This window comes from Sesamum indicum, linkage group LG11 (assembly GCF_026168435.1).
Source record: "Sesamum indicum cultivar Baizhima isolate 11 linkage group LG11, ASM2616843v1, whole genome shotgun sequence".
Classification (NCBI taxonomy): Eukaryota; Viridiplantae; Streptophyta; class Magnoliopsida; order Lamiales; family Pedaliaceae; genus Sesamum; species Sesamum indicum.
Window position 1 is genome coordinate 7,541,703 of NC_142667.1, and position 26,032 is coordinate 7,567,734.

A 26,032-nucleotide genomic window follows, 5' to 3' on the forward strand; every position below is an offset into this window, starting at 1 on the left:
TAATAGAAAGGTTAAAAAGTTTATAAAACTTAGTTTGATTTCAAAATCTCAAGTAAATTTTGATCTCAAATGCGAAATATCTACCCAAGCGAAACAAACTATAAGGCCTTATAAATCAGTTGAAAGAAATTCAAATATTTTGGATCTTATCAATAGTGATGTTTGTGATTCAAATTGGTCTCCAACTAAACGTGGCAATAAATATTTATTAAACTTTATGAATGATTTTTCCAAGTACTGTGATATTTATCTTATTAAAGCTAAAGATGAAGTTTTTGATAAGTTTAAGGTTTATAAAAATGAAGTTGAAAATCACTTAGACAATGCCGAGATTTGATAAAGGATGAGAATATATTCTTAGAAAAGTTGTAAAAATTTTTTGAAGATAAGGGTATAATACATGAATTCACACCTCCTTATTCACGTAATTCAAATGACATAGTTGAAAAAAAAAATAGGACTTTGGTGGATATGATTAATGCGATATTGTTAAATTCAAGAGCACCAGAGAATTTGTGGTGAGAAACCATTTTAGCTTCTTGTTACACACTAAATCGCATAATAGTTATGATATTACGAAAACATCTTATGAGTTATGGAAAAATATGACTCCTATACAAATTTCTGTAAAAGTGTGGTGGTATCTAGTGAAAGTAATTATACCTAAGTTCAAGAGAAAGAAAATAGGTCCTAGAACTATAGATGCTATCTTTATTTGACGTGCAAAATAGTAGTGCAAATAGGTTTCTAGTGTTTAATTTTGAGGTTAATGGAATATCTAGCAGTACAATCATTGAGCCTCTAGATGCCACATACTTTGAAGATGCTTTTCCTTTTAAAACTAAAATTTAAAGTGAGTCATACATTTCAAAAATTGATGGAGACGAATCATTTAGTAGTGCAATGCTAGAAAATAAGCAAAGAAAAACTATGGAATTGATGAGAGTGTCTCCTCCCCTTTCCTATAGTGATAGTGGTTTACAGTATGTGTTAGGTTAGAATATAACCCTTAATATGACCAAGGTGATGATGCAGCATGGCATGGGTTACACGTACCCTTGGAGATTTCATCTAAATGGGAGTTGCAATGAGGCAGTGGCTATGGGTTTGGGCTAATCCTAACAACTTTTCATGACAATCAAGATTAGAGTGCATAGCCATTAACAACGCTAATTCGTTTTCAACAAAGACCGATGTTAATACTCTATGTATGATATATTGAAATTTAGCTAAGGAACCTAATTCAAGACATATGGAAATCGTCAACACTAAGTGTAGCTCAAGCTTGGAAAGCTTCCTGCACATAGTATTCATTGCCCTATTATGTTTCTTATATATCATTTTGAAGTTTTCAAACTTGTGGGGGATTGTTAGAATTTGAAGTTTCAATCTACAAAATGATATTTAATTTTTTATTTTTATTATTAAATCAAATCAATTTGTGTAACACCCCTTTTAATTTTGTAGCACCCCTCTAATGACCTTTATTTCTATTTTATTATCGTATGTTACATGTACTATTCTAACACTATAAATAGGATGTTTTAGAGTCTAGGTAGAAACAAATGACCCTTGCATCTTTATATTCTTATTCTTCTTACCATACACTTTGGAATAACTTAATAAGGTCTAGTTCTCTAATCTACTTTGCTCATAATAGAAAACGTTGGTTGAGGCCTTCTGAAATTTATCTTGGTGGGGTAATGCGTAGATAGTATCTGTAGAGAGGGGGCCATCATGATCTTAGGATAGCGTCAAACGATATGACTCCTAAAGACCAATCGTTTTTAAATTTATGGATATATCCCATGCATTATTTATCTTGATTTACTCAAAGCCATTTAAACGTATTCTAGAATTTTCAAAACAATTATTTGATATAAATATAATAAAAATTAATTATTTTTTAAAAAGGATAAGATTGTTGAACATAAGTTAAGTTTTGCTCTACATCATATTATACATTATCCTGTTCTTCTAACTTCCATATTATTGATGCTCACTAAACCATAAGTAAAATAACAATTGATCATAACTACAAAAGTTTTTTGATTTAATTTATTTTAAACTCAATTCCACCTAAATTCAGAATGTTATTAAAAATAAGTATATCAATAATTAGTAATATTATTTATTTGCATTTTGTCTCCTTCCTGTTTGTATATTGCTTAATATATACAAAATAGTGAATTGAATAAATAAAATAAAATTCTGAAAGTCATGAAAAGTACGTTAAAAGATTATTATACCAATAAAAACATTTTCCACCATCTAACGTTTTATTTGTGAGAAGAGCTTATCATGGAAAAAAATTGCAATTGATGTAAACATCACATAATGATAAACTCAAAATAATATAATTAAAAAAAAATAAAAAACTAATGGAACCAAAATTGAACACAATAATGTATTTGTGATCTCCTCACTTTTTTTTTTTTTTTTTTTGGCTATAGAGTTTGGAGTTTAGACAATACTGTTCACAATAATTACAAAATCATATTAACAAAATAGTTTGGAAATTATAAAATGATATAAATATCACAAAATTGATAATCTATAAAACTTATTAACAATAAGAAAAATCTAGAGAACAATTTATGGAGTTGAAGTTTAGTCAAAAATAATTGAAAGATTTAGAAATTAAAAAATTATATCAAATAAGAAAATTTTCGATAATTATCGTAAATATTGAATAATTAATTCACTAAAAAAATAAAATATTTTCAATAAAAAACATTAAGAAAGTACTGAAACAAAAAAGTGGATATATCAGGAGCATCGATGATCTCTCTTTTCATTTGTTATGTTGAAATTAATTTTTAATACTAATTACAAAATTATATGAAGTACAACACTTATCTCAACATACGATGTAAGTGGTGAAAATTAGAAGAAATAATTAATAACTAGATGAAAATTTGTCAATATCAATTTTTTAATTAATACAAACATCGAAAGTTAATATTAGCAAATTTGTATAAGGTCAAATATATTAATCAGCATAATTATGGGAAGAAATAATTGAAAAACTGATGGTGGGGGATTGGCAGCAAATTTCTGTAGACATGTATAAAAAACTATTATTATTTTTGTAATTTTGAAGTAATTTGATATATCACAAAATTGATCAAATTACACAATAAAATAATTGATAATAAAAAAATTTAAAATTGGAACGAAAGTATTAACTCTCAATGGTAAAATTATTTGCAAATCCAATCTTTTTCTACCAGACTAATAATAAAATAGTCAAAAAATACATAATAGTAAATAAAATAATTATAAATAAAAATTATAATAAACACATAAAATCACATATTCATTTACTCAAAAAATATTTTTGATAATAAAAAAAATTTAAAATCAAGAAAAGAATTTGATTTTCATGCCTTGACTTGTGATGTACTCTATCTATTTACTATGGACTTGGAATATTTTTTATTGTTTAAAAAGATAGATAAATACAAATTAAAAAAAATATTATAATTAAATTAACTCATGAAACAAAAATTGAAGATGAAACAATTAAAAAACAAAGAAAGATTTCGATTATAAGAATTGATGATTGATAAAAGCTTGACATATGTGTTAATTTACTGTAACATATGTAGAAGATCATAAATTTAAAAATAAAATAAATAAACCATTATACAAATGGAAAGTTGCGGATTGATGTAAACATTACATATGTAATAAACTCAAAACAAAAAGAAATTATAAAAATTGAACAAAAGTTTCTACAATAACTACCCAAGCATATTAAAAAAAATTACCAATTAAACAAAAGCTTCAACAAATAACTACTATTGTATTTTTTTTTGTGCCACACCAGACAGAGGGTGTTGTACTTTTAATTTCATGGTTTATGGGTTTAATATTTTTGATTACATAAGATGAAAAATTGTAGTATTTTTGGCCAATAAGATAAAAGTTATGCCACATGCATTCATCCCATAGGATAAAAAATTGTAGCATTTTCGTTTCGAATGCTATAATATTTTAACCCGTAGAACTAAATGTACTAACTTTGTAAACTATGAGACCAAAAGTACAACACCCTCTATCACGTGGGACTGAAATTACAATTAACCCAAATCATTATACAATAGTTGCAACAAATAAGATAGAATTAGAGAATTTACAAGTATAAAGAGTGTAAGCGTTCAATTTAGAAATATACAACTTCATTTTATTTGCAATTAAAAGAAATTTTGTATTTGCCCTGACTAATACTTATAAATATTGTGCACGAGAGAGCTACGTGTGAAGATTGCTAGTTATACATAAATAGTTAAAAATATATAACAAGAGTTTTCAAGATTGTCTCGAGCACTTTTTGACATTGCTAAAATAAATAATAGTTGTCTCAAGTACATAAATGACGGTTGTCATTGCTGACACGTGTATTTTTTGTGCAATCCCAATTGCCTTTTTTTTTTCTTTATGAAAGAGTTTTTATTTTTGGAAGCAGATAAAACATATAATCCTCGTAGTTGGCGCGCGTGCTTTTTTGTACGATTGTTCTTGTGCATTACTTTGTCAACCAGTTTAATGTGAAATTGAATATATTCCAACACTGTGATATGTCACTAGAATAACATAATTCAATATTTAATTAAGAGAAACTATATGATTTATTTTTTGTTAACTTTTTCATCTTTTTGTAGATATGATGTTTGTTCTTGTTGTACATATGATTTTGAGATGTTGTTTTGAAGTCAGAGTAGACATGAGATAAGCCATGGCCACGGTTTATCTCTGTGTGACAGTTTTGCTGATGTGGTCCACTATCCAACTTATGCAATTTCTGGTAAACGCCAATTACGTATAAATGATACATTTTTTTATGGATAAATGTATGTTAAAAAACATTGGGTTTTTTATGGAGTTTTCTATGAAAAACATGATTTGAGGCTTGGGTCCCTTGAAATTCTACAATCGTAGAGAAGACATACCATCGGTTTGATTGCACCAGATTTCAGAAGAATCCAACATCAATTTTGCAACATTTCGGTTTTCTATATAGATTTTTATTTGAGTCAATAATTAAAGGTAAGTATCCTAAATCATTTTGCTTCCGCACTTAAAGATCTAACATGTATATGATGTAATTACTATGTATATGCTAGATGTAAGACAATAATTATGTTGGTATATTGTTGTTTATATGGATTTATGTTTTGACCATCTTGTTTCCTACATCATATGTTTATGCTTACATTTGGTATCAGAACATCCTTTATCTCTACCTTGATTTGAGATTGATGTTGATATTTTGGGAATTGAAACTTATATGTATAATTCTGTTATTGAAAATATAATGTATTTATTGTGCTTCCAAAATTTGTATGATGAGATTTATTGTACATATAATTGTTATAAGTTTTTTAATCAAATGGATTCATGTAGTTTCATGTCTTGTGATATGCATTTTCATTAATTTCATTTGCCAACGCCCTGATTATGAGATTTAATTCTAAAAAACTCACCGATTTAAATGGTGCGCATCTGCATATTATGCAAATGAGGGAAATTGTTCCTCAATTAAAATCTTTTGAAGTTGATATATCTGAATATTTTTTTGTGCACTAGATTTTGAATACCTTGCCACCTCAATATGTTCCTTACAGAATTTCTAACAATACACATAAAGATAAATGATCAAGCAATAGATTTATGACCATGTGTGTGCAAGAGGAAGAGAGATTGTCTATGGAGGCTAGAGAAAGTGTGCATAAGGCTAGACAAGGAAAGAATAAGGATCAATTCAAAGGAGGAAATAAAGGACTGTCCTAAATACAAGATTTGGCTTGAAAAGAAAGGTAATCAACTTTCTTATGTTTGTTATGAATCCAATATGGTTGGTGTTTGTCATAACACATGGTGGATTAATTCTGGTTCGACAATTCATGTCACAAACTCCTTGCAGGTTTGGAAAATCTAAGAAAATCAGTGGAAGTGAATGCTACATTTATTCATGCAACAAGATGGGTTCACGTATAAAGGCAATTGGAACATGTAGTCTAGTTCTTGATAAAGGCTTTGTATTTGTATTGGAAAAGACTTTTTATATTTCAAATTTTTCTCTAAAAATTTGATTTCAGTTTCAAGACTTGTACCTTATAGATATTCCTTTTTTAACTTTGAAAATGGTGTTAATTTGTTTTATAATACTCATCTTGTCGGGAATGGTACATTATCTAATTATCTTTACCATATTAATTTGCAAATTGATATACTTTATACATTGCATGTTGATGATAATGCTGGTATTAAAGATGTGTTATGAATGATGATTGCTCTGTTTTGTGATGCCGGAGATTGGGACACATCTCCATAGACAGGATTAAAAAGTTAGTAAATGGAGTACTTAACGCTCTAGATTTTATAGATTTTTACACTTGTTTGTACTGCAATAAAGGCAAGAAGACCAATGTGTCAAAGAAAAGTGTTAAAAAGTGTTCAAACTTATTGAAAATCATACATACGTATATTCATTATCCAGACTTAGATTCATATGGTTGAAAATACTTTGTTACTTTTATTGATGACTACTCACATTACATGTGTATCTACTTTTTTTAACATAAGGCTAAAGCACTAAATGCTTTTAAGGTTTTCGAGGCAGAAGTAGAGAAACAATGTGATAAACACATTAAAACTGTGAGGTGAGATAGAGATGGTTAGTATTTTGGTAGATATACTGAAGGTGGACAAGCACCTGGTCCTTTTGCAAAGTTTTTCTTGGCAGAGTATTGTTGCACAATACACCATGCTCCAGATCAAAAAGGTGTAGCCGAAAGAAGAAACTGAACATTATGGGACATGGTACGGAGCATGATGACTAGCTCGAAACTTCCTAAGTTCTTTTGGACTGAAGCTCTCAAAAAGGTTGTGTACATATTAAATCAAGTTCCAACCAAGGCTGTCTCTAAAACACCATTTGAGTTATTTAAAGATTGAAAACCGAGTTTAAGGCAAGTACACATTTGGGGATGTCCGTCTGTGCTCAAAGTTTATAATCCACAAGAAAAGAAGTTAGACTCAAGGACCATTAGTGGGTATTTCATGGATATACCAAAAGGACTAAGAGATATAGATTTTATTGTCTATCAAATAGTACTAGAATTATGGGATCAAGGCATGCCAAGTTTCTTGAGGATGATTGATTAGTGGGAGTCATGAAGGGTTGATGTAAAAAATCTAATTTCGATCATTCAGAATCTCAACCTTCCACTTCAAGTAATTGATTGATTGTTGCAGTTCACAACACTCTTACGGTTCAAACGCGTGTTGAACAACAAATCTAAACCGCTCCACAAGTTGATGATCATGAACCACTAGATCCAATTGTACTATATACCGCAAAATTGTAGTACAACCAGATGATCAAAAAACTTCTCCGGAGAATTTTGATGCCACATTAAGTTATCTACTCTGATAAAGAGATCAGCAATTTCTAGTGACTATATGGTATATCTATAGGAATCTTAGTTAAATATTGGAGCCGAAAATGACCCTGAAACGTTTTATCAAACCATAAAAAGTAGGGAATCCAACTTGTGGTATGATGCTATGAAAGAGGAGATGAATTCCATAACATTTAATGAAGTCTGGGATCTTGTCGAATTGCCTGATGGTTTAAAAGCCATAGGGTGTAAGTGTGTCTTTTAAAACAAAGAAAGACTCATTAGGCAACATCAAAACACATAAATAACACTTTTAGCTAAGGGATTCATTTAAAGGGAAGGAATCGATTACATGGAGACCTTTTCTCCTATATCCAAAAAAGATTCACTCCGTACTATCATGTCGTTTCATGCCTATTTTGACATGGATTTGCATCAAATGGACATGAAAATAGCATCTCTAAATGCTGACTAGAGGAAGAGGCTTATAAGAAGCAACCTGAAGGATTCTCGTTTAGTAACAGTGAGCACTTGGTATGTAAGCTTAAGAAATTTATATATGTTCTAAAACAAGCATTGCATCAGTAGTACTTCAAATTCCATGATGTTATCTTTTCATTTGGATTTGTAGAGAATATCATAGATCAATCTATATATCAAATGATTAGTTGGAGCAAAACTTGTTTTTCATTTACTTTATATAAATGATATTTTACTTGCTACCAATTACAATGGTATATTATGTGAAGTGAAATAATTTCTTTCTAAGAATTCTGAAATGAACGACATTGGTGAGGTATCATATGTTATTGGCATCAAGGTTCATAGAGATAGATCTTGATGTATTTTGAGATTTTCTAAGAAAACCTACATGAATAAGGTCATAAAAAGATTTCCAATGAAAGATTGTTTACCTAGTGTATCTCCCATTGTGAAGGGTGACAAGTTACATTTGAGACAGTGTTCAAGGAATGACCTCGAACGAAAACAGATAAAGGATATCCATATGCTTCTGCTATTGGAAACCTTATGTATGCTCAAGTCTGTACATGGCCTAACATTGCATTTGCCGTGGGGATGTTGGAAAAGATATTAGAGTAATTTGGGTTTTGATCATTGGAGGGTTGCAAAGAAAGGCATGAGGTATCTTTTAAAGGACGAAGGAAAACATGCTTATGTATAGGCAAACTGAGAATTTGGAAGTTGTTGGGCACTCTGATTCGGACTTTGCTGGTTGTGTTGATTCAAAAAAATCAACTTCTGGTTATATATTTATGATTGTCAATGGAGCTGTGTCGTGGAGGAGTGCAAAATAGACTTTGATTGCTACTTCCACTATGGAATCTAAGTTCGTATCTTGCCTTAAGGCAACTTCACCCAGTGTGCGTTTAAAGAGTTTCATTGGGTTGAGAATAATGGATTCAATTTCTAAACTATTAAGGATGTATTATGATAATTTAGTTGTCTTTATGGCTAAAAAAAGGGTGAAAATCGAAGTAAACATATCGACATTAGGTATTTAGCCATAAGGGAACGTGTTAAAGAACAAAAAATGGTCATTGAACACATTAGTACTCAGTTGATGATAGCTGATCCTTTAACTAATATAATTGTTATGTTTAATGAAACTTGTATTCAGTTGTTGTGTTTTCTGACTTTAGTATTCAGATTTAAATTTGAGAAAACAATATCGTTTTTGGGATCCTAAATAAGCATATAGCTTATTTAATTAAGTTGTATTATCGTGTGGGTGAGAAATATAGTGCATTGTGATACATGAAAAATACTACTCATTTATTTCTTATTGGACCCCTTTGAGATGGAACTTTGATTATTGAATAGGTGGACCAAGTGGGAGAATGTTGGATATATGGTTCTGACATGTTTTGAAGCTAGAGCAAACATGAGATAAGCCATGACCACGGATTATCAGATGTGTGCTCTCTATCTAGCGCATTTATGATAAACTATGGACACGACTTATCTCTATGTGAAAGTTTTGTTGATGTGGTCCACTACCCAACTTATACAACTTCTAGTAACCACCAATTATGTATACATGATACATTTTTTATAGAAAATATATGTAAAAAATATTGGATTTTTTATGGAGTTTTCTATAGAAAACATGATTTGAGGCTTAGGTCCCCTAAAATCTTGCGATCGTAAAGAAAACACACCATCAGTTTGATTGCACCAGATTTCAGAAGAATCCAACATCAATTTTGCAGCACTTCGGTTTTCTGTATAGATTTCTATTTAGATCAATGGCTAGAGGTAAGTATCCTAAATTATTCTGCTTCCGCACTTAAAGATCTAACATGTATATAATGCAATTACTATGTATATGTTAGATGTAAATTTTGACAGCAATTATGTAGGAATATATTATTGTTTAGATGAATTTTCGTTTTGACCATCTTGTTTCCTTCATCATATGTTTCTACTTACAGTGTTTGCATTGTAAGTCTTCTTACATAAAAGAAGAATTTTTCAAGAAAAGAGCTCAAGTGACAAAAAAAACAGTGAAGAAATTCAATGGTCCACATTCAAGATAACGCGTGCCGACGGGTTATCAAAGATCGTCTCAGCGAAAACACATCCAGGTAAACTCGTACCCACGGGTAATCAAAAATTTGGTCGCGAAAAGCATAATTAGTCTAATCTGTGACAACGGGTAATCAAATATGCAATGGGATGAAAAATGAGGATTCTCCAACATATTCTATTGTTAATTTTATGTGGCCCAACATTTTTTTTTTCTTGTATTTGTTCTTAGAATTTTGGTTGAAAAAGGCTTAGGAAGGAAAGAAAATGAAATTTATTATATGGGGATTCTTTTCCTCTACTAACAGGATTAGGAACTAGTACAAAAGAGATAAGTCAAGGGAAACATGGGAATTGTCGAATTTCTTAAGATAAAAGCACGGAAAACACGTTGAGGGTTTGGCCAATTTTCGAAGAGAAAAACATGGAATACATGTTCGGGCAAGGGAGAAAAAACAAGAAGACACATGGAGCAGTCAATCCGGCACTAGAGTGACAACTCAAGCCCGATTTTCTAGTTCATGAACTTTTCTTAATTTTCCTTCTTTGTTTTAGATTTAGTTATTATGAACTAATTTACTTTTTTTTCTAAAACTTTTCGATCTTGAATACTTTTTTGAGATTAATCTACAACTTAATCTTTATATTCCATGAATTATTATGCTTATTATTATAATTTGAGAGATTGATCATCTTTTCAATTAAATTAATTATGTTGATGAGCTAGAAGGGGATTTTGCATAGTGAATAGGGTAATTCATCATGTGCATTAATGATATGAAGGCATACATATGAATGATTGATTTGGTTATATAAATTTCACAAATCTTAATTCATTATTATCAGGAGCCGTAGAAAGAAGGAATCCATTAATTTTTTGGTAATAATAGATTTGGTATAACTTGGAAGAGTATATCATATTAATTCGGGAAAAACCTCAACTTAGGAAAATCTTTATTTGTTAGATTAATACGTTAATGTTACATGACTTAAAGCCTTAGTATCTCATCCATTCTTGAATACTTCTTGTAAAGGTTAGAGTAGCTCCCTCCACCTTCATCCACCACCTCCGACTGTTTTTCATCGATTTTAATTATAGACACATTTATCACAATCATTGACCTTGAAGTTATTTGACTATATTGTTTTGTTAAATTTTTAATATCATTGTTTAGGAGCTTGTTTAATCCCAGAGCGACTTGATCAGTCTACTGACCTTCTTTTTTGGGCAGGACAACAAACTCTTTAGGTTATTCTGTGTAGATCTCTTAATCTATATCATCATTTAAAAACTATGACTTAATGTCCATTTTCTTTCTCTTTTCTCTAAGAATCCCCAAAGAGCTTTTGCAGTCTTAGCTGAGGTATATACATTATATAACACATCACTCAAGTCGTGAGGATGTAGTTTTTCCATAGAAATTCCCCATGTCCCCATACATTAAATGCAATCCTCTTTTGGGAATTAATTTCCCCCTTAGAACTTAGCTAGGTTCAACGTAGTGAAGTAAATTGGCATCTTTTTATGGCATCTCTTAAAGTCATTGCTAGAGAATTTCTTCGACCTTTCCTTTTGGTAGTAATAGGATGTGCAACATGTGTTTAGACAACTATAGTTATAGGATTAGTAGCAGCAACATACTTAGTACCCATAATGCATAACAATAAATGATTGTCTTAAACTTGTGAAAAATTGAAGGATATGCGGTAATTGTGTATTAAGAAGTCGAGAAAGAGTTAGTCCTTCTATCTTTAAGATAATTATTGCTCCGCTCAAGTGCTAATTGTGATGGCAATTCATCTCCAAACTTACAATCTCAAAGTAGCAGCGCTACAAATTTTGAAAAATGACAAAACAAAAAATACTTTGAAATGCTCTAAAATGCTTTTCAAGTTGACTAAATGAAATAAAATGGGAGTGACTATTTATAGAAGTTGGAAATCTATCATTGAATAGACATATCCAATTGAAAAAGATGCTTGGAAAAGGTTATGACTTTTCTCAAAATAAACGCATCACCCAGAGGACATACGGTTTCACCAGAATAGACACATCATTTCAATCAAATAAAATACTACATCAATGCTAGACACCTATTTGGTTGGTCACACATGGTTGGCTGATAATTGATGGTTATCAACCATCATTCATTTGTCAAGAGTTTCTCATATCGTACATCATAACCAATCACTTGTTATAATTTATTCTAATAAAAATAAACTTATTAATTAAATTTACTTTTTCAATTTATCATTCACGTTCTCCAACATATTTCTCACAGACAAATAAAAACAGGGATTAACATATCTTCAATTTACTTATTAACATGCTTGGAATACAATAGATGATCGGATATAGCACAAATCAAACACTTACAAAATATACACATGCCAATCACACAAACCAAACATTCCCTAAAAGTTACTAGTCGATCGATAGCAACTACACTCTGATCTTATTGCATTCAAGAAATTTTTGAACCAAGTAGCTGACTTTTTGGGAATTCTTGTAAGTCCATTCATGTAATCAATATAGGTAATCCCAAATCGTTGAGTGTAACCTGATCCCCATTCAAAGTTATCCAAAAATTACCATGCAAAGAAACCTTTTACTTTTACACCTTGTCTGCCAACAATAAATGTAAACTTATTAGTATTAATTGCACACATAGTTTATTTTTATTTCTAGTAGTTAATTTTTGACCTTGCTGAACTTTTTAAGAAATTGTATTGGTAATATACATAGATTGATTTTAATGACAAATTAGAGAGTTTTACACATAATTATGTTTAATATCAACTACTATGATTTGGAATAGCGGTGTTAGATTGACAAGCGCAAATTACTTTGCATCTAATAAAAATATATTCCTAATTTTCTTCAACTATTAAATAATTTAAAAAAATAAATAACTAATAATATATAATATTAATTATTAATTACAAAGCATATGTTAATCTAATGTCAGGAATATACAACTTCATATTATTTTTATTATATATATAATATTAGTTTAGTGGTAATATAATTAGTAAAGGTATAAAAAATATACATAGAATTATCCAGGTAATTACATAATCTTGGTACAAATATGTACTCGCAAATAAATATATAAAATATTTTCAATTGTTAGAAAATTATAAATTAATATTAAAACGTAACAATAAAATTCAAATGTATTATATATTAAATAATAATTTAGACAGAAATAAAAAATGTTAAATTATTGATTATGCTTAGTTTTAGAAAGATATTGAAATACCATATTTTTATGATGCTATAAAATTAAAATATGAGATATTGCTTGAATATAATTCTAATATATTATAAATATTTTTTTTATTAACTTGATAAACTATTATATACGTAGCTAAATATATAAAAGTACTTAAAAATAAAAGAAAAATCTTGAGTCGACTCGCAAGCTTTTGAACAGAAATATATTGGCTTGAGCTCGACTCATCAAAGAGCAAGTATCATTGGTGGCACATCCAATGTGTGTGCTTAAACTTTTAACATATGCAAATTGACAATAATTATTTTTTACAATATCTTTATTTAACTTTTTTATTGTGATTATCTAAATTTAGAAATACATCAATATTCGATCAATCTAATTTAAACAATTTATTAATACACCAATTTAATTAATTAACAGTATAGGTATCTTTCCAACAGATGATTTGTTTTTTACTTTTGTAAGTTTGTTAATTTTCAAAATAAATAAAAACAATTAATTAATTAAAAACTAAACTTACTTGATGGCTCGGTGAGTCGCCCGAATATGACCATTGTAGAAGTTAATCCTTCCGTTGTCATTAATAGCAACTTCGATAACGTTATTACCGTCCTTCATACCTAGGAATTTAATATAAAAGAAATTAAATCAAACATCCTCCAATACAAAATTTCCTTTTTATACATTAAATGTTATAGCTTAACAATTATGATAAATTCATATTATCAATCACAATTAAATAAAATCAGTACAAAAAATTTATATTTTAATCACAATTAATCAATATTTGTATATATAAATTTTAGATAGGTAAACTTACTTTAGTCATCAACATTTGAAAACTTTTGCTATATTTTTTTATTTAAAATTTTTTGACTAACATACTTATTTTGTTACTTATGTTCTAATTTCAGAATTCTTTTGAAAATTTTTGCTATATTTTTTTATTTAAACTTTTTTGTTCTAACTTAATTATTCAAGTGCTCTTTTATTTGAAATTTTTTTAATTTCATTGAATTCATAATAAGCAGATTTATACATCATCGATCAACTTATATCTAAATAATTGACGAATGATATATTCTTCTAATTATAGTCTTCTAATTACTACAACTGATATTCTTTTTTTACTTACAAAAATAATGGTAAATAGTTGTTACATAGTCTGTAGTTAATTAATATTACCATAATTTTCTATTTTTTATCATAGTAATTTTTTAGTTTTTTAAGAGGTGGTTATAGTAATTAACCCTAACAAAAAGTCACATTTCTTCTGATTATATATGATGAGGGTTGATTTGCGATATGCCCTTAGCGCCATCCATAAACGACTGCTGGCATTACCAAATTCAAACCAGATCCTATATATGGTAATGATCAGTTAAGTGGCGGGATTAGCAGATCGGATCGCGGATTCTTAGCCACCAGCGCGATCCTGGCATATTATCTACAATCTATTGCTTGATTGGAGGGCTCAGAAGGCATACGCGCCTGACACGTGGCAAGCAATATATAGAAGGTTTTAACTGTATAAATAAAAGGAGATTCCAATAATAAAGGTAATTTTGATTCTTTAATATTCCTAGATTTTCCTGCCTAAGATTCTTCCCAATGCCATTCTAACTTGAGCGTTGGAGCACCTTCGTCGGGCTACGACCCGACTAGTTAACGTGTTTTCTGTTCCACAGGTTCTCCTCTTGAAGATTGGGGACGATATGTGATCGAATATATGATTTCGTACCTCATCAATATATATATATATATATGTGATCGAATATATGATTTCGTACCTCATCAATATATATATATATATGTAGAATACCACTGTAGAAGAACGCTTTAATTTACCAGTTTCTGTTATATAAATGGTTGGATTCTTGTATCTCTCCTTGGTGTAGACCAGAAGATCATGAAGTCCTTTCGGATAATCATCGAAATAGCTCACTGCAGTCTGAAATTATGAGGTTGACATATTATAAAAATTAATCCGACAACATAATTTATCAACGACTTATAAGAAATCTAGATGACAACTTACAGGTGTGCCGATGTTTAGACCATTGGCTTGAGCTGTCAAACAATTCAGAAAACATAACATCAAAGTTTTGCAGGAATCATTATATCAAAGTGTGTCTAGACCACAATTAAGATTGAAGTCCCATAAAAATATAATATTTATTTATTATAGGTTTGAGTTCAAAGTCATAGGTTTGAGTTTCACCAAACATATAAATATTTATTTCATTTTATGTAAAATTTAATATAATTTATTTTATTATTCTTAATTATACTAATGTCAAAACTTACTTGAAAGACTGGCCCTATTATTCGTTGAGCTGCTAGCATTTATGCTGCTACCGTTTCCACTATAGACAACGTGTTTTACAAAATTCGCCTTAAAATAATTAATTCCCACATAATCAAAGGATCCTTTGACCAATGTCTCCTCCTCCTTTGTGAATTTTGGCAATCGATCTCTCACAATGGATCTCATGATTGTTGGATAATCCCCATAAACTATAGGGTGCATAAACCTACAAATTAAAAAAAAAAAAAAAGAATTTTCAATGCTGGAAATTACTAAACTTGGTTTCAATTTTTGACAATTGACAATTCAAATTTTGTTATATATACTCACCATCCATACATAAAATCGAGAGCTCGTTGTGCTGCTCTAACGTCGAGTCTGCTGCTTGAATATGGTACAAACCAATTACTTACTAGTACAATTCCTATGTCTTCCTTTTGAATTGCCTGCAACACAAATACCGACAACTTTTAGATTAATCAAGAACTTTAAATTCAGGACACGTGGAATAATGAATCAAGTATATTAGGTTTATATAATTGAGATCATCATGAGTTTGAATTTCTCGATATAAATAAATATTATTTTTGTTTTATATGAATTTGATATACTTCATTATTTAATTGTTGTTTACGTATAATGTTTTGAGAAATTTACCGTTGGAACTAAGATTTTATTAACAAACAAACTAAATGTGGTGTTTATATGATGCCTCTGATTTAACTCGACTCATTTAAACTCTTATCATGCAATTACCATTTGTACCTGCACAGAATTGTTTTATGCATGAAATGAGAATAATTAACCTGATATTTCTCCCTATATAGTTTGACAGCTGTTGCGTGGGCAAGAAGTAGATTATGACCGACGATATAAGGTTCAGTTGTTGAATCCCCTTCTGCACAGATAGCCCTGTTGGAGCATCTCCTAGGGGCTGCGTTGCCATTGGGGCTTCCATCATAGCCAACAAGGGCGAATACATACGGCTCATTAAGTGTCGCCCAATGCTTAACACGATCCCCAAACTCCTTGAAGCAAAGCTTCGCAAAATCTTTATAATCATCACTGCCACCATAATACATAATAATTGGTTCTTCTTTTATTCTAACGCATGTATTATTTTAATGGTAATTATATGTAATTTTGACTTACACAATGCGAGGACTTAGAAACCCTAAGTACTCATCCTCTAAGGCTTGGGGAACGTCCCAGTGAAATATGGTCACAAAAGGGGTTATACCTGTCCATTTATTTCAAGTGACAAACAAACAAGAAAACTTAAGAATATGGAGTTCGACAAATAATTTAAGAAGACAAGACATATGAATTTAGTCACCATTTGCAAGAAGCTCATTGATGACATTGTTGTAAAAGTCGATTCCTTTCTGGTTCACTCCCCCACTTAACTTTCCACCTGCAGGGTATATTATATTGAGTATATATGTAAGAATAAAATTGTGACAATAAGATCAAGAGACACTACAAGAAAATAGGGTACTAGATACGGGGTTTGATTAAATTTTTTTTTTCAAAAAAAATAGTTTCCATATCTTAATTGTAGGACATTTTTTTAATTTATTAGTCTTAAATCTTATTTGTTTCTTAAAAAAAATTAAAATATTTGGATGAATTAATTTATTGCTTTCTTTCAAGAAAAGAATAGTGACAATAATAACAATATTTTCTGATCTTACGAGGTAATACTCGCGACCAAGAAATGGATATTTTGAAAGCATCGAATCCGATATCCTTTAGCAACTTCACATCCTCCTGCCGCATCATATTTTCACTAACAATTAATAATCAAAAAAGTGGGAGAAAATTCAAACGCAAGATGAATCGATTAAACTTATTTACATGTGAAAAAAGAATAAATTTTATAAATTCACATATCTTATAAAATGTTGCATTTTATTTTTAAAAATAAAATTTTAAAGTATTTGACCATATTATTATAAAAGAAAATATCTATCGTACAAATTTTTGAATACTCAAATTTATCCTTAAATTCATTTCTTATCATATTTTTTTTTCCTTCATCTTACATCATAGTTTTTTTGACTACTGATATTCATAAATAACTTTCTCTTTGATCACTTAATTTTTCAATGGTTTTTTATTTAGACACATTTAAAGATAAAATATGTAAGCAGTTATGATAACTCTCTTTTATTAAATTAAATAAACAAATAATATAATAATCAAGTACTGATACTGCTTTGTCAAAGACAGATTTATTTAGAATCCAAAAACTACCTTGTACCGATGATAGAAGTCGACCGCCACGTCACCGTTGCTGCGGTCAGCGGTTCTCTCTGTAAACTTGTCAAGTTATATTACTTACAATCTTACATATTAAACTGTTCAACTAAAAATAACAAAAGGAAAGAAAAGAAAGGGCATTATAGATTATATAACTTTAACTTTTAGATGCCAAAAAAAAAAAAAAAAAAGAAATGCAATACATAGAACTTGTTGTCTAAAAATCATAAACAATAAAACTAATTTTGGTAAGCAAAATGTGGATAGACTATAATATGGGAAAGTTTAGTTTGGGTCCACTCGGCTAAATCTAAATTAATATATAGTAAGTGTAATACATTTATCGTATGATTGGTGTACAGTTCAAAGAAAGTGGACAATCACATAGCAAGTGATTGGATTGATTCAGTAAAATCTGGTCCGAGAGAAAGAATTTTTTTCTATAATATATTCTTATAATTTTTCCTTCCACAAATAACTATCTCTTTACTTAGTTAATTACATCAATATATTTTTTATTCGAGTACATTCAAAATTAATTTATTCTATAAAATTTGGATAATTATTCATTTTATATTTTTTCTATTCCATTTACTTTAAAAATATAATAAAACATGTAAATCATGCGTACACATCAATTATACTTAAATGATTAGTTCTAATAATGTGTATGCACGTATTATAGTATTTAGTCAATTGTGAATGAAATATCATTCCGTCCATGTCATGTACTGATCATGTCATGATATATATAATCACTGGTAACTGAAACAAATATAATATTTAATTATAAAAAAATATTAGAATTAAAAAAATATCGCCATATTAAATAATTATTGGTTATGGGCAGACAATATTTATTAAATATGATTTTTGTGAGTATGACTAAATCGTTTGTCATGGCTAAGTGCCACAGCGAATACTTTTTGTCATTATAAATTAAGTTTTTACATCGATTTTAATTTCATCGTGATTAATAATATAGTCCTTTACCACAATTTTTAATTTATAGAAATTAAAATTTTGACAATAATAAATTTTCTTCTGGTGAATACAACCAGAAGTATTTGCGATCACTATTCTTCCATCACATCACATTGAAATATATTTTGAGATGCTATATTTGAATTGACGAAATTAATATTTCAAAATTCTTGGTGCAAATCCTTTAGATTTATAAGAGTTTCAAGAAAGGAAAAATTGTGCGTCACAAAAATGAACCTGGAAATTGGTGGGCGTAAGTGTCCCATATACTTGGTGCTTTCCCATCTTCAAACGCAGCGCCTTCATACTACCAAACAATTAAACCAAACAGAAAGATCAGATATAAAACCGAAAGGTTTGCATGAATCAAAAAATTTAGGGTTTATTGGACGTAAAACAAAGGGTAAAATGTTTTTCTAGTTCCTATAAAATAAGGATAGATTGTTTTTTTGTGCCACGACTATGGCAGGTGACATTTTTAGTCCCATAAAATTCAATTTCACGTCCTTTTAGTCCCAAGAAATATGATTTTAAGCCTTTTTAATCCAAACAATGCCTTTTTAGTCCCAAGAACCACAACGTACGTGACTATTTGGAACTAAAAATACGCAATTATGAGTTTTAGGGACTAAAAGCGACACCTGTCATAATTGTAGTACCAAAGTATATTCTGTCCTTATTTTATGGAACTAAAAAAGCATTTTGTCTTGAAACAAATGCAAGTCAAAGAGAAAGTAATGCAGACGGAGATGTTTAATTACTTGATAAGCAGACGAGGAAGCTCCGAATACAAAGCCTTTGGGGAAGCTGGTGCGGGTGAGATTGAGCGAAGTGTCGTTTGTTGCTCCAAACCCTGTGCTTGCAAATGATGAGCAAATGATCAGAAATAGTACAACTTGTAGAGTGATGCAGCCGCGTTGAGCTGCCATGGCTTTGCTTGTTTCAAGATGCCAGTGAGAGTTTCATTTGATGATCCCTTATATGGACGTGGAGATGCCTTTTTTATTTTTAAAATATTTTTGTAATTTAGTAATTATCTATGCATCACGTTGTTAAGTTCTTGACGAAACGGGGCAAATTCTTCATTTTTTAAGCCAACAGACTTCCTAAGGCCCTAATCTATTTTTTCCCAACAAATTAAATAAGATATCCCATTGCTCGGTAATGATAGCATTCACGTGTTTCAGCCTTACCACTTCTTTGTCAATTTTATGTATTAAATAAAAAAATATGTATGTGATGTTGAATCATTATTTTTGTTAAGAAAAATATTTGAAAAAAATGTAAAAGAATTTAATAGTGGGTAATATATATAATTTTAGGGTAGTAATTTACCCTCTATGATATTAAAAATGAGCACATTACCCCCTTATAAAAAATAAATAGCAATTTATCCATTTTATTTTTTAAACTGAAGCAGTTTACCTCCTTATACAGGGAGGTAAATGCTTCATTTTAGAAAACATACGGAGGTAAATTATTATATTTTAAAAAATATAAAAAGATAAATTGCTATTTATTTTTTCATAAGGGGGTAATTTTGCTCATTTACGATATCACAAGGGGATTGCTTGCATTTTTTCCAATGATTTTATAAGGCCTATTGGTTCGCAAATATATTTTAAAAGATTTTAAAAAATAAAAGTATATGTAATTCATATTCTATAAAGATATTTTAGTCAATTTATCATAAAAATTGAATAAAAACATAACAAAGGAATTACGAAATTAACACATTAATAAACGGATGTTAAAATTATAAGGATACTTATTATTTTTTGAACAGTGAAAACAGAATTATGCTAAATTTTACGGAATGAGAGTATGATTTACCCATTAATTTACTCATACCGTTCGGTCTTAATTAGAATGAACAGTTCTCACTTTGGAATTTAATGAGTTTTGTTTAAAATAGAATCAATCGTTACGTTGTTATATTATTATTTTAAAACAATTGGTCCGTACATCTTTAATAAAAAGCAAAGTATTAAAAGCAGTGACTTTCAACAAATTCCAATAATGTCAGAAAAATATTCACAAAATAAAAAGATGTTTTTTTAGTATAATTAATTACAATAATTAAATGAAGAAAATCGTGTCGAATAGTAATTAACATTAAATGTAAATTATTATTTCTGCAAATGAGGTTATAATATGAAGGTATGTTAGAAATATGGAGTAACCTGTTGTTGGAAAATATGAAGGTATGTTAGAAATAGCAAGCCATGAAATTTTAGTTGCAGGTGTTGCAGCACGAGAAAACAGAAGTATGACTTTGGGGTTAAGTTTCCTCGAAAATCATAAACCTTGAGCAAGGAAAGGTAACGGAATGGAATTCAGTTTTGATGGTGTTACCATAAGGATTGAATGACGAGTCCTTTTTTCATATACATATCTGTTGGTATGTTGTATGATCAATATAAGATAGAGTATTTTGCAGTTTATATTGATTCATGATCAAGAATTTGCACGGAAAAACCTGGAGTTTTTCCTAAGGAAGCAAGGGAAACCTTACCCGTTATTGCAGAAAGAGATTTTTCACAAAAAATCCTGATACTGAATAAGGGAATACGAGAAGCCAAAATCATGATTGAAGGAGCATTTAGATCACTCTGGTTTAAGGTAAAAACACCTCCTATTTACTTTCATGATACAGGTGCCGATATCTTGCTAGGTAATAATTTCATTCAAAGATTTGCAAGATATATGCAGGATAATAAAAGGAATCTGGTAATTTTTACTACTAACTGTGGTAGTGAGATACAAATGTTGCGAAGAGAAAAAACATTTAACAGATAATGCCAATAAATTTTCGCAGCAAACATGATGATTTTGATGCCAGATTAACTCATCCAAAGATGCAAGATAAGAGAAAATTTGGTAAAGTCCTTGTCTTTCAGGCAACAGGGACTCGTAGACAGCGATAGCTTCTATAAGGAATCCGAAGAGGAAATTATGTACCTTAAAGAAGCACTACGTACTAGAAATGAAATCGCTAGTTATCAACGAAGAAAGCAGGCCTTGTCTTGAGAATGTCAAGAGGCTCATCCAGAGAAACTTCAGTGAAAGCCCTCTGGCATGGTGGGATAGGAACAAGATCGAAACTACTTTGAATGTCAAAGATGAATGCAAGTACGAGTATGTTCGATACAAACATATCCAAATGAACATGGAGAATAAGAAGGATATGCATATGATAATCAAAGAACATATCAGTCATGGACTCATTGAACCTGGAGTCTCCACCAACAGTAGCTTTGGATTTCTTGTAAGAAACCATGGACTAAGAGAGGTAAACCCATGTTGGTTATTAACTATCAAGGCATTAATAAAATATTAGAGTTTGATGGTTATTATATTCCTAGTCGAGAACACTTAATTGATTGCAATAAAGGGGCAAAAGTGTTTTCTAAATTTGATTGCAAATCGGGTTTTTATCAGATTAGGATAGAGAGTGAATCAAAGAAATTTACTGCATTCTCCACACCACAATTACAATATATCTGGAATGTGCTTCCAATTGGTTTTGCTAGTGCACCCCTGATATTTCAAAGAAAAATGAATAATCATTTTAAGGATTATTTCAAATTCATGTTTGTCTATATTGACAACATATTGATTACATTTAAAAATATGAAAGAGCATATAAACATCTAGAAATATTTTCTGATGCATGCTATAAAGAAGGCTTAGTACTTTCTGAAAAGAAAGCCACTATAGCTGTCAATAAAATTGAATTTCTAAGAATTCTTATTGACGAAACAGGAATTGAGTTACAGGACCATATTGTGGAGAAAATCCACAATTTTCCAAACGTACTCAAGGACAAGAAGCATTTGCAGAGCTTCTTGGGAGTTGTTAGTTTTGCAGGTATCTTCATTAACGATCTTACAAGATACAGGAAGAATTTCCGACCATTTTTGAAAGAAACAGAAAGTTCAAAGTGGAAATGGGAAGAAATCCACACGAAAAGGGTTTGTAAGCTGAAACAGGTTTGCAGTAACCTGCCAAAACTTGCTATACCTCAAGACGAAGATGAATTGGTAGTCTACACAGACGCCAATGACTACAGATGGGGAACTGTGCTCATGAAGAAAACTACTACAGGGGAAGAACCTTGTACATACACAGGAGGGTTGTTCTCAGAACAACAAGCCAATGTTTAGCATATTAACGAGAAAAAATTCTTTGCGGTTTGGAAGGCTTTTAAGAAATGACCTTTATTTTTACTTGCTAAAGAATTTACATTAAAAGTTGATAATAGTAATGTTAAGGCTTTTTTAAAAAATAAATTAGAATCGAAAATAGAGAAAGCTCGTATTATTAGATGACAAGCTGAATGCCAATATTATTGTTATAAAATCTCATGAAAATGTTCTTGCAGATTTCCTGACGATAGATGGAGGCATCTGAAGCAACCTCCATCATGTTGAGACTCAGGAACCTTCGGAAAAACCTCGAGGAGCTTTACAAAAAGTTTGGATAGCTAGCTGTTAGTGCCCAAGTTGCCGGACAAATCCAAAGAGCTCATTTAGACACTATCCAGGTCGTAATAAGGAGTTTCTTACTAGCATCCACCTCGCTATTAAACGACTTACGAGAATCAATTCGAAAAGCGTCACCTTCGGGGATGACTCACGAGTTGAGGGAGCATGACCCAGAACATGCCTTTAGAGTGCATGGCTCTAAACCTGTAGTGTCGGATTCAAGTATCGATTGCACGAGGCCATCACCAAACTCTAGTGAAATGGCAACAATTGAGTCATAGGAAGTGCAAACTCCTGTAGGTTCAAGTCAACCAAACACCTCCGGGGTTAAGGAGGGAGAGATTGGGCTTAGGCCAATGACAGGCACCTCTAAGGCTAATACTAACGAATTGATATCTTTTTATGCTTGGCAGGAATATCAATGAATGTGGAAAAAATTAATTTTTCGCAAAGGAGTGAACCCAGACAAGACCATTATCGAAACATCCAGAAACTATAACAGAGTCTAGATGTTAGAAAGGTCGAAACCAGAAGATGTCCGAGAATGGTATGATTTTGGAGCTCTTGCTTCAGTTCATACTATGTCACCAAATTTTTCGGAGATTTCTAAACTTTCGGAGTGGATAAGTGGAGCAATCTTTGATTCTGGAGATAAAGTTCGTATCAATAGCTCCAGAAGTTAAAGAAAGGTGACATTCTGCAGATAAAATTCGTATCAATAGCTCCAGAAATTACAGAAAAGGGGTCTCATCCAGTATTCAATTTTATGAAGCTGCAGAGGCCAGATATGATAGCTTTCAACAAGATCAAAGCTTCCTCAGGAGAAGCTCCCTTAGTATCAGCCATTAGTGAAGATAGTATCTCCACCAGGAGAGCTTGGGAATTATGGGTTTGTCTCACAGAGATGGACAAAGTCAAGTATCCATTCAAGATTTTGTCAAATAAAGTGAATGGATCGTTTATGTTAAACTCCATTACAGGAAAAAGCACCGAGTTCGCAAAAATCTTATTTGAAAAGAAGACGATGTTAATTTGGAAAAATAAGCTGCCGGCAACTGAAGCAACAAGGATGAAGATATGTAACATGTTACATGTTGGGCAATGACATCATCATTTATGCCCTTGCTATGAAAAATAAGAGAAGCCCCTGTTTGGAACAAAAATTCGGGTCAAACAAAATAAACCCGAACCAAACCAGGACAAGGGAAAAAGAAATTTTTTTATAAAAAGAAGTAAAAATAAAAAAAAAGCAAGAATAAAATTGTTGGCAGAAAAAAGACAAAGGCCAGCAGTTAGCAAAGTGGAAATCATGTGAACCGACAAACCATTATGCCCAACAGCTGAAAATCACGAGGCGATGATGAATGCAATGACGTCATCACAAAACAAGTTTGAAGTCTGAATTTGAAGTCCGCGGACGCCAATAAATAAAGATGCAATGAAGCAGAAGGGGGACATCAGAAAAATTTCTCCTACTCTTCAAAGCATTAGAATTTTGAGTCTGTCCAATCATTTTAGAATTTTAATTCTTCAGTTTATGAGGGTTTCCCCAACAAGTCAAGTCCTCTACACCATGAGAGGCTAAACAGTTGTCTCCTCCAACGGAGGAATAATATTTATGCAAAATTTTCTATATTTCCTCAATAAAAATAAGGCTTCTGTTCAACTTGTTCGCCCAAAATTCTATTAAGTTCCTGCATTGGAGTCCCTTTTTTACGCCCTAAGGTAGGAAACGAAGTAGGGCTGTGCTGTTTTGTTACTGAAGGAGCTAAGTGCCTACGAACCATCTGCTGCGGTAGGGTGGTTGGAGAAAGTCCGTAAAATCGAGGACTTGGAGAACCCGAAAACAAAGCAGTCAAAGCAAGGTACGAATTTATGGGGTTTTAATTTATTTCGGAAGCATGTTGGGCCATTTTTTTAGCATTAAAATGGACTATTAGGCTTTATTACTAAAGAAGGGCAAAATGGTCATAAAATTGGCTGAAGAATTGAATTTAAGCAAAATGGAAAGATACAGGACTAAAACTGATATTGTCAAAGTTAAAGGACCAAAACGATTTTAGAGCATAAATAAAGGACTATTCGAATCTTTTTTCTTATATAATATTATCATTCATGATCTATAAAGGAATTTTAGTTATCACCACAAAAATTGGATGAAAATCTAACCAAAGGCAAATGGAATGAGATCGTTGTTAGGCAGATGTTATATCAGAGCATAGGAGAATATTTATAATTTTTTAAATAATAAAAAATATTTATAATCATGTCAAGCCTTCGAGACCGGAGGCAGCTACAATCTACCCTAAATCAAGTAACATCGAAAAATAGTTACTCTAACAGTTCATACATAATAAATAATATCCACATTTGTGCGCATTACATATCAGTATAATAGAAACACGGATATGAGGTCATAACTAACTCTTTAGACGCTACATACAGTACATAATATACCGAATATATGGATGATTAACATATATTAATTTTTTAAAATTAATATATGTCATTATAATTCAAAGAATATACCTATACAATGAGTTTAATTTAACCTCGTCAAAACCACATGTTTGGCGCATAGAACATTTTAAAATCGCCAGACATGATCCGAGCATTGTCCTTCTCTTGATTCTTCAATTATTTTGGTTCAACATGTTTTTATTAGAGCATGATCTTTTCTAACGAATTTCGACGATCAACTTTATTATCTGTAGTCTATAACATACATAATAAGTTAAAACAATAATTTAGAATTAATAAATCTAAACGTATTCACCAGTTCCACCCCTCGTACTT

The 26,032-nt window shown here is 30.6% G+C and overlaps 1 protein-coding gene across 1 annotated transcript; it reads right to left on the reverse strand.

Moving 5' to 3' along the window:
- Window positions 1-14,777: 14,777 nt before the first annotated feature.
- Window positions 14,778-19,681, reverse strand: LOC105173775 (cyanogenic beta-glucosidase-like). The gene is made up of 11 exons (XM_088875215.1): window positions 19,511-19,681; window positions 18,987-19,056; window positions 17,760-17,818; window positions 17,198-17,273; window positions 16,840-16,917; window positions 16,656-16,743; window positions 16,310-16,568; window positions 15,834-15,949; window positions 15,503-15,729; window positions 15,234-15,265; window positions 14,778-15,146 (listed from the first exon to the last, which is right to left on the reverse strand). Exons 1-11 carry the CDS (start codon window positions 19,676-19,678, stop codon window positions 14,778-14,780), a joined length of 1,542 nt encoding a protein of 513 aa, XP_088731341.1. The 5' UTR covers window positions 19,679-19,681.
- Window positions 19,682-26,032: the final 6,351 nt, after the last annotated feature.